Source organism: Sebastes umbrosus, chromosome 22 (genome assembly GCF_015220745.1).
Source record: "Sebastes umbrosus isolate fSebUmb1 chromosome 22, fSebUmb1.pri, whole genome shotgun sequence".
NCBI lineage: Eukaryota > Metazoa > Chordata > Actinopteri > Perciformes > Sebastidae > Sebastes > Sebastes umbrosus.
The window spans coordinates 8,470,406-8,487,616 of NC_051290.1; the positions used below are offsets into that span (position 1 = coordinate 8,470,406).

The 17,211-nt window shown below is 39.3% G+C and overlaps 2 protein-coding genes across 5 annotated transcripts; both read left to right on the forward strand.

Moving 5' to 3' along the window:
- Positions 1-2,629: 2,629 nt before the first annotated feature.
- On the forward strand, positions 2,630-8,894 carry LOC119481500 (RNA-binding protein 4.1-like). 2 transcript variants are annotated; one of them, XM_037758517.1, is made up of 4 exons: positions 2,649-2,842; positions 5,834-6,264; positions 6,603-7,351; positions 7,500-8,894. In XM_037758517.1, exons 2-3 carry the CDS (start codon positions 5,853-5,855, stop codon positions 7,334-7,336), a joined length of 1,146 nt encoding a protein of 381 aa, XP_037614445.1. In that variant the 5' UTR covers positions 2,649-2,842; positions 5,834-5,852; the 3' UTR covers positions 7,337-7,351; positions 7,500-8,894. The 2 variants fall into 2 exon arrangements, with proteins under 2 accessions (XP_037614447.1, XP_037614445.1); XM_037758519.1 differs by lacking the exon at positions 6,603-7,351 and having other exon boundaries at positions 2,630-2,842.
- LOC119481499 (RNA-binding protein 4.1-like) lies at positions 6,129-15,376 on the forward strand. Of its 3 annotated transcripts, none has more exons than XM_037758515.1 (3): positions 6,129-6,264; positions 12,207-12,630; positions 13,556-15,376. In XM_037758515.1, the coding sequence occupies exons 2-3, from the start codon at positions 12,225-12,227 to the stop codon at positions 14,404-14,406; spliced, it is 1,257 nt and encodes a 418-aa protein (XP_037614443.1). In that variant the 5' UTR covers positions 6,129-6,264; positions 12,207-12,224; the 3' UTR covers positions 14,407-15,376. The 3 variants fall into 3 exon arrangements, with proteins under 3 accessions (XP_037614443.1, XP_037614444.1, XP_037614442.1); XM_037758514.1 differs by lacking the exon at positions 6,129-6,264 and adding an exon at positions 10,232-10,510; XM_037758516.1 differs by lacking the exon at positions 6,129-6,264 and adding an exon at positions 10,213-10,510 and having other exon boundaries at positions 12,207-13,694.
- The last annotated feature ends 1,835 nt before the right edge of the window (positions 15,377-17,211 follow it).

Below are 17,211 nucleotides of genomic sequence, written 5' to 3' on the forward strand. Positions count from 1 at the left end.
CTTACTGCCGTCTTTGTCAGTTACTGGAACCAGAACATTTAGTCAAAATGAGGGAAGACACCCCGGAGGAGCTGAGTGTGAACATGAATAAACATTAATATCCCCTTAAAGGAATAACGATTCTCATAAATGCCACAAAGATGCACTCACGCTAACAGCGCTAACAAAGAACGTACAGTATATTACCAAAAAGTGAAAGTCAATAATTCATTCCATTGCAACATCAGCGCCCAGCAAGCAAAGCTACGCTTACACCATTTTGGACTGAAAAGGACAACCGGACGTCAGTAAAACATCCGCCTACAATGTGCCGTACTATTGACATATTCTACTGAAATGGCCTGCGTTGAACAATAAAATATTAGAAAATATAATACGCGTTTTCAGTCCAAAATGGCGGCAGCAGCTGTTGTCAAAAAAACACCGGAGTTTCATCTCTTTGCTTCTATACTCTTTGGCGCTAATAGTGGAAAACAGAGCTAGTTTAAAAAGAGGGCGGGGCTTCAACTCTACACTTTTCCCCATGAAACAACATGTCAGTGATATTTAGATAGTCAGCTTGAATAATTCAAAGAGTGTGCAACCGAGTTACATCCCAAATGTATACTTACACAAGATACCATGTAATTCTGAAAATCACATTTAATGTGTTTTGAAGATGATGAATGTGCTCTAGCGTAGCAGCATTTACATGTTGAGAGAGCCTCAGGCCTGTGAAAACCTGTTCACCTTTCTGAATATGAAGGGTCCTTTCATTGCAGTCAGTCGGTGCCAAACACTGCTATAACCCGTTACTCTGTCTCTTCTCCATCTGCTTTAATATTAATTCAACTTAGGCTAACATAGGCTAAACGTACAATGTTGAGGTGCCATAGAAACTGAATGCAATTAAGGTTCAGCTAGTTTGACTAAAATGTAAATTCCACTACAGTAGAGTTTTGTGTGTGTAATGATATTTGTTATTTATGGAAAGGGAACTGTACTGTAAGTAACACTCACCTTTCCCTGCAGAGATACTTGAAAGACATAATATGCATATGGCTATTTGTTTTTTAAGATGTTTTTATTGTTATTGTGTATACATTTTAAGTATATAACGATACAGTATACCTTTACGGAATGGAGGGGTTGTAATATGCGCAATAAAGATTTTAATATCCTTTTGAATCTGAAGCAGACTTTATTTCATTGTCATAACAAAGATTCACTTGTAGCCTCAACAAAGGTTTGGTCAGATGTCAGAATTCAGTCATGGCAGCATATGTTTGTGGAAAACTCATAGTGACACTGGTGCTTCTTAAACAAGTTATTGTACATCAAATAAATCTAAATAAACTTTAATTTCTGCACAGAAAATAGCACAGAAGAGGACGATTAGGGCCACTTGTGAAAAATGTATTTTTTTCACTTTCATTTTTTTTGTCACTTTTTCCCTGTAAATTTGCAATGTAATATTTACCCTATAGGTCTAATATGTTTTGTTGTAAAGTACATAAGAACCCAACAAAAAGTAAAACTCAAAAGTATATACAAGGCCATGAACACAAGGAAAAATCGGTTCTACTTTCAGGAAATTATATATATAGATATAAATCTATATATATAATACATAATCCACAAATTTGCATTATTCTTTACAGAAAAAAATAGGAAGATAGACTAATACAGAATAAATATTAAAGGGACTATTTGTAACTTTGTACGCGCATAAATGTAGCGGGTCGTCACACATGCGCGTTCGCATATGCGCGCTCGCGTGTGGCTGGAGCCTCGTCTCCGCTGTCTGCTCTCCTTCACTCGCTCACTACACACTGCAGAAGAGTTAGTTTAGCTCTGAGAATATCTAGTGAATGCACAGGGGACGTTTGTGCAGAAATAAATGCTGCAGTTCCTCCAGACCAACAGAGCTTTCCCGTGTCTTGTGAAGCGACGGAGCTCTTCAGAGAGTTGTTACCCTCGTTACCGACTGGGTGCCGGTGTCTCCTCTGCTCTCTCCAGCTGCGGGCGGAGAAAGCAGGGAGACACGCTGCAGAGCCCCGCTGCCTCAGCCTGCACTTAGGCAGGAAAAGCCAACACTAGGATCAGATCTAAATCATGTTCATGGAGAGACCTTCGTCTGGTCAGCTAACATTACTGCCAAGCAGCTGAAATATAGAGTGATATTGTGGTTTTAGCTGACGTGTGTCGCCTCACTGTTTTGAGCGACGCTCGTTCAGGTATATTTAGAGCGAGCAAGCGCGAGCCCGGCGCTGACTTTCGTTGATTTCACGGCCACAGGTGTCGCTGTTAAGAAGCATTTCTGAAAGTTACAAATAGTCCCTTTAAGTAACCAATAAATAAATAAACAGTGATAAATAAATTAACAGTATTGTATTGTGTAGTATGTAGTACAATGTACTATGCATGCTTGTATGATTACAGTACATATTCCACACTCTTGGTGGCAGTAATGGACTAGGATATGGAAGCAGAGGATTATCAAGGCTGCAGCCAGAGCGAGTGTTCTATCAGACTACACGACACGCCCACTTTACGTCACGACACGCCTCCTGAGATTACATCCGGGATTTAAATACTTCTTTTAACCCTCAAACCATGATATTTTCATAAACCTAACCAAATAATCTTTGTGGGTGATCATAACCAAGTAGTTTTGTGTCTAAATCTAACAAAATATTTGTGAAACTTTAAAGTTATGGTGCCTAAACCTCATTGACAGTGTGGAGGGGGCGTGTCTTGTTGTTGCTTGTTGACCCGCAGACAGAGCGAGTTGGGTGCAGCAGCAGCGCAGCAGCCATTTCACTGTTCATTCATTGGTGTCGAGGCCTACACAGTCTAACCGGTGAGTTACACATTTAAAGGTTAAAACAGTGACGTTAAACACTTTATAAGAAGTTGTTGAAGCGTAATTGTTGTTATAGTTGTTCTCTGAGAAGGATAAAGACGCTGAATGAACGTAAACAGACGGTGCGTTAGCTAGTATGATGCTAGCTAAGCTAAGCTAACATGCTAGCATTTCTGTGTTCATACGCCATTACAGAAACATATGGACGAAACTGAAAGCATTGCGCACTAAACAACATTACTACTGTGTTTTATAGATAGATAAAGTCGAGCTAGCTACTCTGTGAGTAACGCAACACACAAAACATACAGATAGCTAACACAGATAAGCCTAACGTAAGCCTAGTACGACGTGTGAGCTGACGTTATCTGTGTTTACATGTTTATCTACGTTAGTGCGAGTAGATGATATGGAAAACAACGTGCCAGTGGTTGTAAAACTACTTGATAAAGAGGTAATTTGTGTTAAAATCATATCATAAGTTAACCTGCAGAGCTAGTCAACAATGAAAGCTGCTAGGTGCGTCTCTTGTATTGCTTGATTGGTTTACGTTACACTCTTTCATACACGTTTCTCTCAGTTTAGTAGGTTGTTGATCAGCTTACATTCATGCTAGATAGATAGATGTAACTTTATTGATCCTGAGTGAAATTCAAGACGGTTATGATATGGATAAACGTTAAAATGTGAGAGTGCTGCTCCCTAAAGATTACATTTAGTGAAACCATATGGTTTTGTCAGAGCAGTCAATCACCACTGCCACCAAATACTTTTTCCACATTCACAAACTTTAATTTTCGCTTGAATAGTATCTGTTACACTCTTTCATACACTTTTTTTCCTCAGTTTAGTAGGCTGTTGATGAGCTTACATTCATGCTAGATAGATACATGTAATTTTATTGATCCTGAGTGAAATTCAAGATGGTTATGATATGGATAAACGTCAAAATAAGAAAGTGCTGATCCCTAAAAATGATAACTTGAGATACCACCCATGAGAAACCATATGGTTTGCAGACATGGTTTTGTCAGAGCAGTCAATCACCACTGCCACCACATACTTTTTCCACATTCACAAACTTTCATTTTCGCTTGAATGGTATCCGTTACACTCTTTCATACATTTTTTTTCCTCAGTTTAGTAGGCTGTTGATCAGCTTACATTAATGTTAGATAGATAGATAGTAACTTTATTGATCATGAGTGAAATTCAAGACGGTTATGATATGGATAAACGTTAAAATGTGAGAGTGCTGCTCCCTAAAGATTAAGTTTAGTGAAACCATATGGTTTGTCAGAGCAGTCAATCACCACTGCCACCAAATACTTTTTCCACATTCACAAACTTTCATTTTCGCTTGAATAGTATCTGTTACACTCTTTCATACACTTTTTTCCCTCAGTTTAGTAGGCTGTTGATGAGCTGACATTCATGCTAGATAGATACATGTAACTTTATTGATCCTGAGTGAAATTCAAGATGGTTATGATATGGATAAACGTCAAAATAAGAAAGTGCTGATCCCTAAAAATTATAACTTGAGATACCACCCATGAGAAACCATATGGTTTGCTGACATGGTTTTGTCAGAGCAGTCAATCACCACTGCCACCAAATACTTTTTCCACATGCACAAGCTTTTATTTTCGCTCTTATGTGGAGCGAAATGCTCTAAGTATAGAGTATAAGTAGATTGAATTCAAGCCAACGTGCCACTGTTTTAAAACTACTTGATTAGAGAGGTAACTTGTGTTAAATTCGTATCATAAAGTAAACATGTATGAACCTGCAGAGCTAGTCAACAATGAAAGTTGCTAGGTGAGTCTCTTGAATTGCTTGACTGGTTTACGTTACATTAGTAGGTTGTTGATCATTATACATTATACATTATACATTATGTTAGATAGATAGTAACTAAAGATGTTTATGATATGGATAAAGGTTAAAATAGGAGAGAGCTGCTGCCTAAAGATTTCTGGACATAGTTACTGTCTGAGTTTAGTGAATCCATATGGTTTGCAGACATGGTTTGTCAGAGCAGTCAATCACCACTGCCACCAAATACAGTACTTTTTCCACATTAACAAACTTTCATTTTCACTTTCGTGTGGAGGGAAATGCTCTTAGTATTGAGTCTGTCTGTGGAAAGAGAGCAGCATGCAGCAACACTAGCAGGCAAGAAAACACAGTAGAAAACAGTTAAGGAAGAACTGGATTTTGTTTGGCTTCATTTTATTTTATTATACTGATGCATTCTCATCCATAACATCCCCCTTCAGTAAACACATCATACACATGCAAAACAAAAATAGTAATACTCAGTATATTGTATTGGTTTCATTTTTTTTAAATTTTTTTTTTAAAGGGACTGTTTAAAAGAATCAGAAATGGGGCCGATATATTTAATTCAGTTCTATCTTTATATAATATATGCATTATATACTGGAATTTAAATTCCCGTTTAAGTTATTGTTACTGCATTAAAAAAAATTTAACCAAGTTACTGGTGTACGATTTATAAAAAATAAATAAATATATATATATATATATATATTTAAATATATATATATATATATATATAAATAATTCAGTAAATTTATATCTATATATTTTTTTGTTATATTTTGTTTTACAAAGTTAAGAAAGCAATGTTTAAATCCAGCCTGTTGTTGCCTTAAACATAAAAGAACAATCCCAGTCACTTCCACACAGTGAGGCATACAGCTTATTAATTACACACTGGTATTGGATCAGTATTTGGTACCGGGTATCGCTATTGGTATCAGGACTGAAAAAGTTGGATCGGTGCATCCCGAAGTAGTTTAGCTAGGCATTCCTAATAAACTGACAACTGAATGTATTTATTAATTACACCACTTAATTGTTAACTGACAGTCAATGCAGATGACCCTTTCATCCCTATCATTAAATATTGGTTGTGGTTATACTGTAACAGTAATAATTTTCATTTTTTCTTTCTTCTAGGCTACACAGAACTTCCATCATGGTGAAGATTTTTATTGGTAACCTTGCCTGCAATACAGCACCTGAGGAGCTGCGTGAACTCTTCGAGAAGTATGGTAACGTCTCAGAATGTGACATTGTCAAAAATTATGGTTTTGTACACATGACCAACACTTCTGAAGCTGAGGAGGCCATTCAAAACCTCCACCAGCACCAGTTGAATGGCTGGCGCATGAATGTCGAGATGAGCAAAGGGAGGCCCAAGTCCACCACCAAATTGCATGTCAGCAACCTCGGCGAAGGGGTCACCCCTGATGTTCTGCGGGCTAAGTTTGCAGAGTTTGGCACGGTGGTGGAGTGTGACATAGTGAAGGACTACGCCTTCATTCACATGGAGCGAATGGAGGATGCCATGGATGCCATCAGTAAGCTGGACAACACGGCCTACAAAGGTGAACTTTTTGGCAGGGAAGAGCTAGTTGTCTTTGCTGTCTATAGATACGAATTTGGATTCTGTTCTGTTGCTGTAGAGCTCTCATGACAAGTAAAATCCACTGGCTTTATTTCCACATTATTTGACCAGATGGACTGAAAGTAATATCTCTTGTAAAAACCAGTGGCAGTGTAACTGGTGAACAGGCACAAATTTTCCTGCACTTGGCGCGGCAGATTATTTCGCTTTGCTCAGTGATTGTCGGACAAGTGCATTTAACGTATTTTATAGTCGGTAAGAGCCTTTTTTCGTGTCAGAACTCCACGGTCTCATGCGTGTCTTCTCTCTCCTTACAAGGCAAGCTGATGAGCGTGCAACTGTCCACCAGTCGGCTGCGCACCGCCCCGGGAATGGGAGATCATACCGGCTGCTATGTCTGCGGGAAACATGGTCACTGGTCGAAAGATTGTCCAGTCAGTCGGAACGGTAGCCACGGTGACGGCAGAGGTCGCAGCGGCCGGGGCCCCCCACGCGGTCCCCCGGGTTATGGCAGGGGCAGCTACGAGATGGCCTCACCTCCAGATGATGATTACATGGGTGGCTCTGCGTATAGTCGGGCGAGTTACGTAGGTGGGTTGCCGCCTCCCCCTCGTAGGCTTAGCGGCTACAGCCCTGAGCTGGGGGAAAGGTACGCCAGCAGAGCAGCAGGCTATGCTGAGAGGTCATCTGCTTATGATCGTGACCGTCTCTACAGCAGTGTTGACTATTATGAGAAGTACAGAGCTCGCCCTTATGGCTCAAGCTACTTCGAGGATCGTCGCATGTCCTATCTCCCTCCTCCCCCACCTCCCCCTTCCTCCCTCTCAAAGCTGTCCTCCAGTGTAGATCCATATGACCGTCGGTCACTGCCTCCATCTTCAGCCGCCGCAGCTGCCGCATACTATGCTCGAGACCGCAGCCCGATCAGACGTGTGCCAGTCTCCGCGGCGGGCTACGAGCGAACACGGCTGTCACCGGTGTCGGGCTCCAGGAGCTCCTACGCTCCTCCACGGGCCAAGGATCATTATGCGCCGCGCTATGCGCCTTACTAAAGCCATGGTGCCAAGGTGAGCAACATAGTAAACAATGTATGCCTGAGTTTATTAGTTCTCTGAACAGTGGGACATTTTTACTGTGAAAACATTACTGGTCAGTGCTGCGGATAATGGGGGTTCAAACCCTGTTTCTGAAAAAGGGAATTTGCTCTCTTTCTAGGTCTGTTTGTGAACTACCGGACTTTTTCTTTGCCGTCATTTCTTCAAGCTACGTGATTCCATCGGTCTGCGTGAGATGCGGAAATTAAGATTGGAAATTGTGTCGGAATCTTCCAGGCACCTGAGATGCCAGTTGCCTGCAGATGCATCGTCCTTTCAATCGCATTCACGTAACCTGTTATCAATAAGAATTATTAGCAAATGGCACTGTTTGACATTTATGATGTATAAAACAATAGTTTACTCACTTGCTCTGCAGGTTTCCAGCTCAGTTTTTAGCCTTTTTTTGTTTTTTTCTTACCTGTGTTTCTTCCTCGGATGAAAAAATTTGTTAAATTCAGCAAATGTTAATTGTTTTGGCTTCTGTTTGACATTTAGAAGAGGTTTTCTTGTTTCTTCACTATCTAAAAGTGTACCTCCCTGTTTTGAATGGAATGAGGGTTAACCCATGCTGCATCAGTTGCTTGTAGTGCAGATGAATCTTATCTTGTTCCTAGACACAACTTCTGACATGATCTGAGTCAGTTATATGGATGTGGAAAAATATAAAGGTTTTTTTTTTCAAAAATGATCATTGGTGTCGATCAATGTGCTGTGAAGGTCTGCGACTCTTCAGGTATGTTTTGTTACAGCTAAAACCAGAAGTCGTCACGGAAGAAGTTGCGTTCTTTATGCTTGAAACGGTGAAACACTCAGTCAACGGTCTAGTGGTGGGTGGGAAAGTAAACCAGCACTCTTTGCCGTCTGTAGCACATGAATGGACTCAGTGATTCACACCGCAGGAGACAGTAAGAGAAATGAATCCATATCCATGCAACTGACCTGGCCGAGCGTTCTGTTACGACACAGAATCATACTTTGAGTTAGTATCTATGGAAAACAAATAATCTCAAACATTCCAGCCTCATTTTTTTCTGATTTTATTGTCTGTCTACAAAATCTAAAATTGATATTTTATAACACTAAATAAGGTGTCTGCGAATCTAAAGTCAAAATTCTTGAAATAAAAGCGTCACCACAACAGGAGTGTCTGCTGGCATGCACTGTGCAACTAAGTAACATCTTGACTGTTTTCTTCCCATTGTTAACGTTGGATACGTTGCCCACAGCTAACAGACAATAACCCGTCACCTCTTGAGTCTTAGTGTGGGCTGGATGTTCACTGTATCATATAATGCAGCATAAGCAGATCCAGAAATGTGAGGCAGGACTCAGGGCTTAGGCTGTAGAAGTCATGTGGCACTTGTGTTTTACTTGAAGGTGCCTTTGTTTGTTTTGCATATAGTTGGATTTGAAGTTTGTATTTTTCATACTAGCTGTAAAAGTACCAGCATACATTAAAAATCTAAACTGAATATGATTTTTAATAAAGCCAAAATTAAGTTGGTGAAACTGACATTTTCCAGTTCTTTGTTTGAAACCCAGTTTAATGGTGTCTGGTTGTGGATGCAGTAGAGCAATTAAGTGTTTTAATCATGGTTTAGAACTTTGTAAGTATATTAAACTCAATATCATCAGTTAGTTTTCCCCTTAGCTAGTGTTTATTGGAAGTCACAGAGTACATATTTTTTTGGGAAAATCAATAGTGACCAAAATCTGCATCTGCATACAATAATGCAAAAGTCACAATATTGCCATTAAACAGTTCTATTTGTCCAACAACTATTTGGAATATTACTATCAGACCATGGTGTGGCAAAGTCTGACAGAATAATTTATATTGCTTTATAGCATCATCATATTGCCTTACTCTACACTAATAAACTTGATTTCAGAATCCAGAAGAGGTTTTATTCGTACATACATACAAGGAATTTTGACTCCGGCTTTTATGCATCTCTAAGTGTACTTACACAGAAATAGAAATAACGTCTAGAGGACAAGGACAACAAAGCTGGACAAATAAAGGTGAGGAGTGGACAGGACTGTTATGTACACAAGTAGTGAAATAAATAGGTGTGTATATAAATATATATATAAAGCATCAATTACCACAATAAAATAAAAATGACTAAGTGCAAGTCAAGTATTCTTTAAGTGTATACAATACAGATAGTGCGATGAATAAATACTGAATGAATGAACTGATGAATATAAATGGGCTGTATATCTGTATGTATAGCGTGTAGGATTTATATTGGCATTGACATGATATGTACATGTTTAAAGGTCCCATATGCTCATTTTCAGGTTCATACTTGTATTTCGTGTTTCTACTAGAACATGTTTACACGCTGTAATGTTAAAAAAAAACTTTATTTTCATCGTACTATCTGCTTGAATATACCTGTATTTACCCTCTGTCTGAAAAGCTCAGTTTTAGCGCATTTCAACGGAATTGCAACAGAATTGCGTTGCCTGGCAACAGTTTGGGTCCATGTTGATTTCCTGTCAGCTGATGTCATTAACATACACTGCAACCAGGAAATAAACTGGGACACATTTAGAATGTTTAAGTTTAAAACCGTGTAATGGTCTAAATATTGTATCTTTGTGACATCACAAATGGACAGAAATCCTAACGGCTTGTTTCAAACGCACAATTTTCTGAATACGGGGCTGTGTGTATTTCTCCGTATATTGAGCGTTTTGATAGTTAAACAGTATTATATAGGACTTAAACCTGCTTTATAATATAAAAGACATGACAATCTTACTTTTTTACAATATGGGACCTTTAAGGAAAAAAAAAAAGCAAAGTTTTGCTTTAAAGACTAATAATTATAATTCCAACAGCAGCAGATATTTTGGTGTTAGTATTTTATTTATTTATTTATTTTATACATCCAGATGGTGGCAGTAATGCACCTTTAAGATGGTTTTGCCATCCACCAATAAACACCAAAGATGAAGTAAAGAAGATGATGATCCCTCCCTACAGTTGCTAACCGTGTTAGCATCTCTGTCCTTGCCACCATGGTTGTTTGCTGCTAATGTCAGTCTGTTAAACGGGAGGTCGTCATTTCATTCTCTGAGGAACGAGACACACACACACTACAGCTTTTAAAAAAGGTAATAATCAAATATTACACTACAGAAACAAACTTAAAGGTATCTTTGTTATCAAAATAAGGCCTTTAACAAGTAGAGTGTTTGTATGGGTTATGCTAAGCTAACTAGCAGCGTGTTTAGCTGAGGCCTAAAAGCGAGAAGAATGATGTTATAAATAACTGATATCGACTCAAATTCAACACAATGTCAAAGCTATAACGTTAAATTAATTGTTCACTGTAAGACAACGTGTTGATAAGTAGGTTAACTTGGCTAAAGCTAAGTTGGTTTGCTGCTAAGTATTGTTAATCTGCAGAGCCACCATGTTGTGTCTCTTTGTAGAGTAGTTTCATAGTTGTTGGTGAGGTAGGCCTATCGATACTAGTTAAAGATGATGCAAATAAGTCCTATGTGTTTCTGCAGACCATACTAAGTAACATGCATCCTTCATTTCTTTGAGGAAAGTTTATGAAATTATATGAAACAACAGAGAAAATTGCACATTTCATACATGCATTGTAATGGAAACTGCAGACTATCACATTGTGCCCTGTAGGTTAGACTTTGTGCTCTTTGTTTTTAGTATCATTAAACATTATCAGCCACAATGCATGTGCATAATATATAACCAACTTGGGCTTTTGCTTTGATAGCATAGTACATGTATACATGTATGCTACTGCCCTGTGTTAAAACTACTCAGATAGTAACCCTGAAGTTGAATTGTCTATTATTACTGCAAGTAAAGATTTCAGAAGCTGAAATTCAGAGGTGGTTTTGTGTCAAAGTTGTGTTAAACAACTGTACCTCAAAATCTGTCATGATGAATCTGGATATTTTCCCTGTTGAGTTATCTATCTATTCATTCATTCATGGAATAGCAGCCCTCTTCACATCCATCAATCCTCTAACAAATCCACATTCAAATACCATCTACGAATACATTACTTAAACAGCTGATCGATAGTCCAGTGTTGGTCATGTATTGTTTTCTTTGTTCCTTTTCCCTGATGATGGGCCTTGAGGCTAAACAAAAATTGTGGAAGATTTGTGTATGAATTTGAAATTTGAAATTTATATATGTTTGAAAATTTGAGTGTTATTGGTGTAACACAAATGTGATGTTGTATATAGTATGTATGTGATAAATTAATGTACATGATTTCGGACCCCAGGAAGACTAGCTGGTGCCATTGGTATCAGCTAATAGGGATCCTTTTTAAATAAATAAATAAATTTATTCATATCTATTTATTCATTGTTAGCAGATGATGAAATGCTTAAAACAATGCAGGTACATATAAGATAGGGTAACAACACACGCCCTGAAGAAGGCTGTTTGTGCCGCTACGCGTGGGTTGGTACCCTATCTTACATGTACAAGCATTGTTTTTAGCATTTCATCATGACATAGCCAATTGAATAATTTTTATTTTTTGCCAGAAGAGTGCCTTGGGACTCCCCCTTTGTTGAACCTTTGTGTACCCCACCAAAGAGCACCTTCATCACACTGATTTGAACTTCCGAGCACTCTGGACTTTTTCTCTTTTTATAGTTCAATGCCAGTTGCAGGGAAGCCTTGTGAAATCAAGTTTCACATTTCCAAACATCATCATTTCCGAATAATGGTCATTTGGATTTAGTTTAATTCAACTGGAATTGTGGAAACAACGTAGAATTGTGGTACCAATAATGTTGACTTCTTCTCCTCCCTTAGTGACGTGGAAGCTCCACAATGGTGAAAATATTCATTGGGAACTTGTCACCAGACACTACATCAGAGGAACTACGCTCTCTCTTCTCCCAATATGGCAAGATTGGAGAATGCTCCATTGTCAAGAACTTTGGCTTTGTGCACATGGATAGCAAGTCTGAGGCGGAAGAAGCCATCAGCAATCTCCACCACTATGAGCTAAATGGCCAGCCTATGAATGTAGAATTGAGCCGCGGCAAGACTAAAGGATCCACTAAACTACACGTCGGCAACATTGCCTGCACCAACCAGGAGCTGAGGGCCAAGTTTGAAGAGTATGGCTCCGTGGTGGAGTGTGACATAGTAAAAAACTATGCTTTTGTTCACATGGATCGAATGGAGGATGCCATGGAGGTCATTAATCAGTTAGACAACACGGCTTTTAAAGGTGAACTCTTGGGCTGGGATTAATGGGGAGTAGACCTTATATATATGAAAGATGTAGTATCAAGAATATTTAATTCTGTTCTTGTGAATTGACGGGTAAGTGATGGACACGCCACAGGTAAGTCAAAAGAGAAAGATGGAAGGAGAATGGTAAGCTGAAGAAAGTAGGGTAGCCTTTATTTTAAAGCTGGTATCCGTAATGTCGTTGGTAATAGCCATTTGTATGGTGGATTCTTGTAAAACACAAATGGGCACCTACTGCAATTTATGATCGACTTGTCAGGTCACACCTGTTATGGTTGTTGATGCAAGTAAAGTCAGTTTAGCACTGAACGTAATGAATATCCATAGCCATATATGTATTTTATAAATCAAACTCCACTGCGTAGGCCCATTAAGGGAAGGATAATCACAGAAACAGATGCGCACGCGGTCCGGTTTACACGTCATTTGCTTTCTACACTCCGGTATGTTCACACGTTTGCCCGCAGGGTCATACATATTGGGCTGTACTTACATTGTCTGTGCTAACCCTCGGCAACATGGGCATATGTTGAAATCTTCGTCACGCGGACCCTCGTAGCTGCACGGACATAGAAAGAATAATTTAAGCTGTCAAACTGACTTGTTTTAGCTCTCGTCTTCCATTACAACTCTGACATCTTCGCTGTAGCATGGACATTGTTTGAGTTCCCTTTTGCCTCTGCAGGTGGGTAAGAATGTGTGGAGAGTTACGGATTTCAGCTTTAATAACTATTCTTTAATGCTTAAATCATAAGCCATGTCTTATTGTTATTCTTTCATATAATGCAGCTTTTTACCAGACTGATTGTTTAGGAGACCTTTGTATGCCAGACAGGAAATGTCAATTATGTTATTTAGAATAACTGCAGGCACAAGTCCTTATTGAGTCTTTTCTTTTTAAGGCAAACTGATGAGCGTGAAGCTTTCGACTAGCCGCCTGCGTACTGCGCCGGGAATGGGAGACAGATCGGGTTGTTATCGTTGCGGGCAGGAAGGCCACTGGTCCAAAGAATGCCCTCTAGACCAAAATGGCTACCACAGAAACGGCTCAGAGCCAACGTCTGATGGATACGATGACTCGAGATTTGGCGGGCATGCTCGCAACAGGGGTTATCATCCGGACTTCAGTGGCGATCCAGATTATGGTGGCGGCTATGCTCCTGTACATGGTTTTTCCCGGGGTTCTGGTCACAGCAGCAGCATGGCAGGGTACAGACGGGGTTCAGGCTATGAGAGTGCAATGAGATACGGGCCACACCCAGGTTACGGCATTAGCGCCGTTGCTGAACATAGCATGCCTCCGATGTATGGCAGCGAGGCGGCATACAGGAGCAACGGCTCACTCTATGGCGCGGTACCAGCCTACCCGATGCGACGGTCGCCTTATGAGGAAAGGGATCCGTACGGGGTCGTGGACTACTACGAGAAGTTCAGGGCCAATGCCTACGGAGGCAGTTATTACGATGAACGTTGCGCTGTCCCCTTGCCTGCTCCATCAACATCCTCCTCTTCAGCTTTAATGAGGGAACGTCTGCCCCCCTCTAGCCACGACCCATACGAGTGCCCTCCCCTCCCTCCTCCACCAGCCCCAGTCTCCTCCTACTACGCACGAGACCGGAGTCCGATTCGGAGAGTCCCTGTCGAGGCAGATGGATACGCATATGAGCGTTCGCGCCTTTCTCCGATGCCGGCTCCCCCAAGAAGTTCTTCCTATGATCACCCCGGCGCTGAGCGGGCACGATATGCATACTAATCCATGTCCCATAGAGCCAGGTGAGAGCTGTCTGACGTGTAGTGGATAGGATAGCCTAAGTGCCATTGGAATCGCTGAAAATGAAACATCACATCTCATTGGTAATATCAAAGGCAAAAGTCAGCCCTCTGTGTACGTGAGGTGTTTCGGTAGTAAGAATAAGGCTATAATAAAGCTTACCATCCATAATAGCCAATGAGTAGATTTCAATGTGAATGGTTGAATGCCCTCATTCTCATTCCAGGTACTTCAAAATGCATAACAACTACAGCTAAGTTGACCACCATTCATTGTGCTATTTACGTGTTGTGATATTGGTGCAGTTCTGAGATGGCTTAGCCTAAGTGCAGATACTGGGTTTATCTACAACCTGGTCAACATCTATTCATGCGACTAAGAACTGAATTTTTGCCCCTCTGAAAGTAGCTACATGTTTATACGCTATTTAGAGTCAGTTAATAGAAGTAAATTACATTAGTGCATGGTGCATGTTTTAAAAGTTAGTCACATTAATTGATTTTTTTTTATTTCAGCAGCATTTGTTGTATTACTATGTGCATTTTAGTGTATTTGTGTTTGTGTAAGTTTACATTGTTACTGCATATGTATAGCAATGGCAAATCAAATTCTAGTAGTGTAGGCTTCATCACCTACATTGTTTAATCTGTGGGCTTAAATATCACACCTGTATCAGATATGGACCTTCACAGTTTAAAAAAAAAAAATGGTTATACTTATATATTTTAGTTATATAAAACCTTTTGTGAAATTAAGTTTAAGAACTTTTTATCAAGCTGCATCGTGAACATTGTTTGTTTTTGCCAATAGGCGCATTACATTAAGTAGATTTCCATTGCTGTGATAAATATGAGCCTTCACATCTTGAACATTTGTTGGAGTTTCATAATGCTGTCTGTCTTTATTTCTAATGATGAGGTTAAAATTAAAAAATCTGTTAGTCTGAAAACTGTGACCTGTGTGTTTGTTATCATCTGGTATATTGTCAAACGGCATTCACAACAAAGTGCAATAGTCAATCAAATTATAAATTGGAGATTGACCACCTTGGTGAAAAAAAGGAAGGAAAAGAAATGCCACACATGATCCCACATAACTGCAACCTGTGTTGCTGACATTAGTCCTGGACCACATCAACTGTGTAGGCGGACATAAAGACATGATACAAATGAAAGATGAAACATGCAGTACAGCAGAGTGTACAGATACAATAACATTGGCATTGACATCTTATTAATTTGGCTACCACTAGCCACAGTAGACTGACTATCCATCACAGCATTCATATTGGCCAATATATTCATATTTTAAATTATAGATGTGAATGGTGAGAGGTCTAGAGCGTAGATGATCAATGATGCTAGTGAGGCTTTGTAACAGGTTCCAATTATTTAAAGGGGACATATGCTTATATCCAGGTTCATACTTGTATTATGGGTTTCTACTAGAACATGTTTACATGCTTTAATGTTCAAACAACACATTATTTTTCTCATACTGTCTGTCTGAATATACCTGTATTCGCCCTCTATTAGAAACGCTCCGTTTTAGCGCATCTCAACGGAATGGCAACGGAATTGTGTTGCTAGGAAACAGCTTGGGTCCATGTTTACTTCCTGTCAGCTGAGGTCATTCACATACACTGCAACTGGAAATAAACTGGGACACATTTAGAATGTTTACGTTTAAAACTGTCAAATTGTCTAAATATTGTAGATTTGTGACATCACAAATGTACAGAAATCCTGACGGCTTGTTTCAAAAGCACAGTTTCTGAATATGGGCTGTGTGTAATTTATCTGTGGATTGAGTGATTTGATACTTTCACAGTATTTATATATCACTTAAACCTGCTTTATAATATAAAAGACATGAAATTCTATTTTTTTACAATATGGGACCTTTTAGTCTAATCCTTGATAAGCTGTATTAAATGCTTGCCCACTGTTGTAAATACTATTATTTTTTGTGTTTGGATTTTATTAGCACTGATGGTATATAAAGTGCTTTGAAATTTAGAATCAGAATCAGAATCAGAATTGTGTTTATTGCCAGGTGTAAGGGTATACACTAGGAATTTGCTTTGGTTCTGTTGGTGCAAATAAGCAGTATAATAACAAAGAATAGATAAAAACGTTAGAATAAAATAAGAATAATTTTTTTTTTCAATTTTACCAATATACAATATAAGCTATAAACAAAAATAAACATGATATAAACAACACATTTCATCTGTAAAGCCAGATAATATAAAAGAATATTTTCATAAAAGTGCATACTTGTTGTGGTGGAATAATTGATATACAAGTTATCTTTGGAAGGAAGAGGTCCGGAGCTGATGATGTCTTACAAAAGAAGGTTTATTGAAGCTTGATCAAGGAGAATTGTCAGGTCTCCACAATAGATGCTCTCTGCGTGAAGGCCTCACAACTCTGCCCTTCCTCCCTGGTGCTCAGTGTCTTACCCCTTATCATGTTTTGACTTACTCCGTTCCTCTGGCATCTCTGACCCTGGTTGCCCTAGTGACTGGCTCTATGGTCTCCACTACAGGCACAGCTGTACAGATAAGGGTGGCTCCTCTAGACAGGACTCCAACCCAAGAATGTCAACAGAGGGACACTCTGACAAACACTCTGACCTTTCTACCAATAAGAGAGGAATTGATGGAAAATTCCATCACACTTGTGAATATTTAGTTAATAGTTATAGTTATAGTTATAGTTAATATTAATAATCAGTGCCCCAACATATCAGTAGTGGGTAAGCTTATTGGGCTTGTTGTGGGAG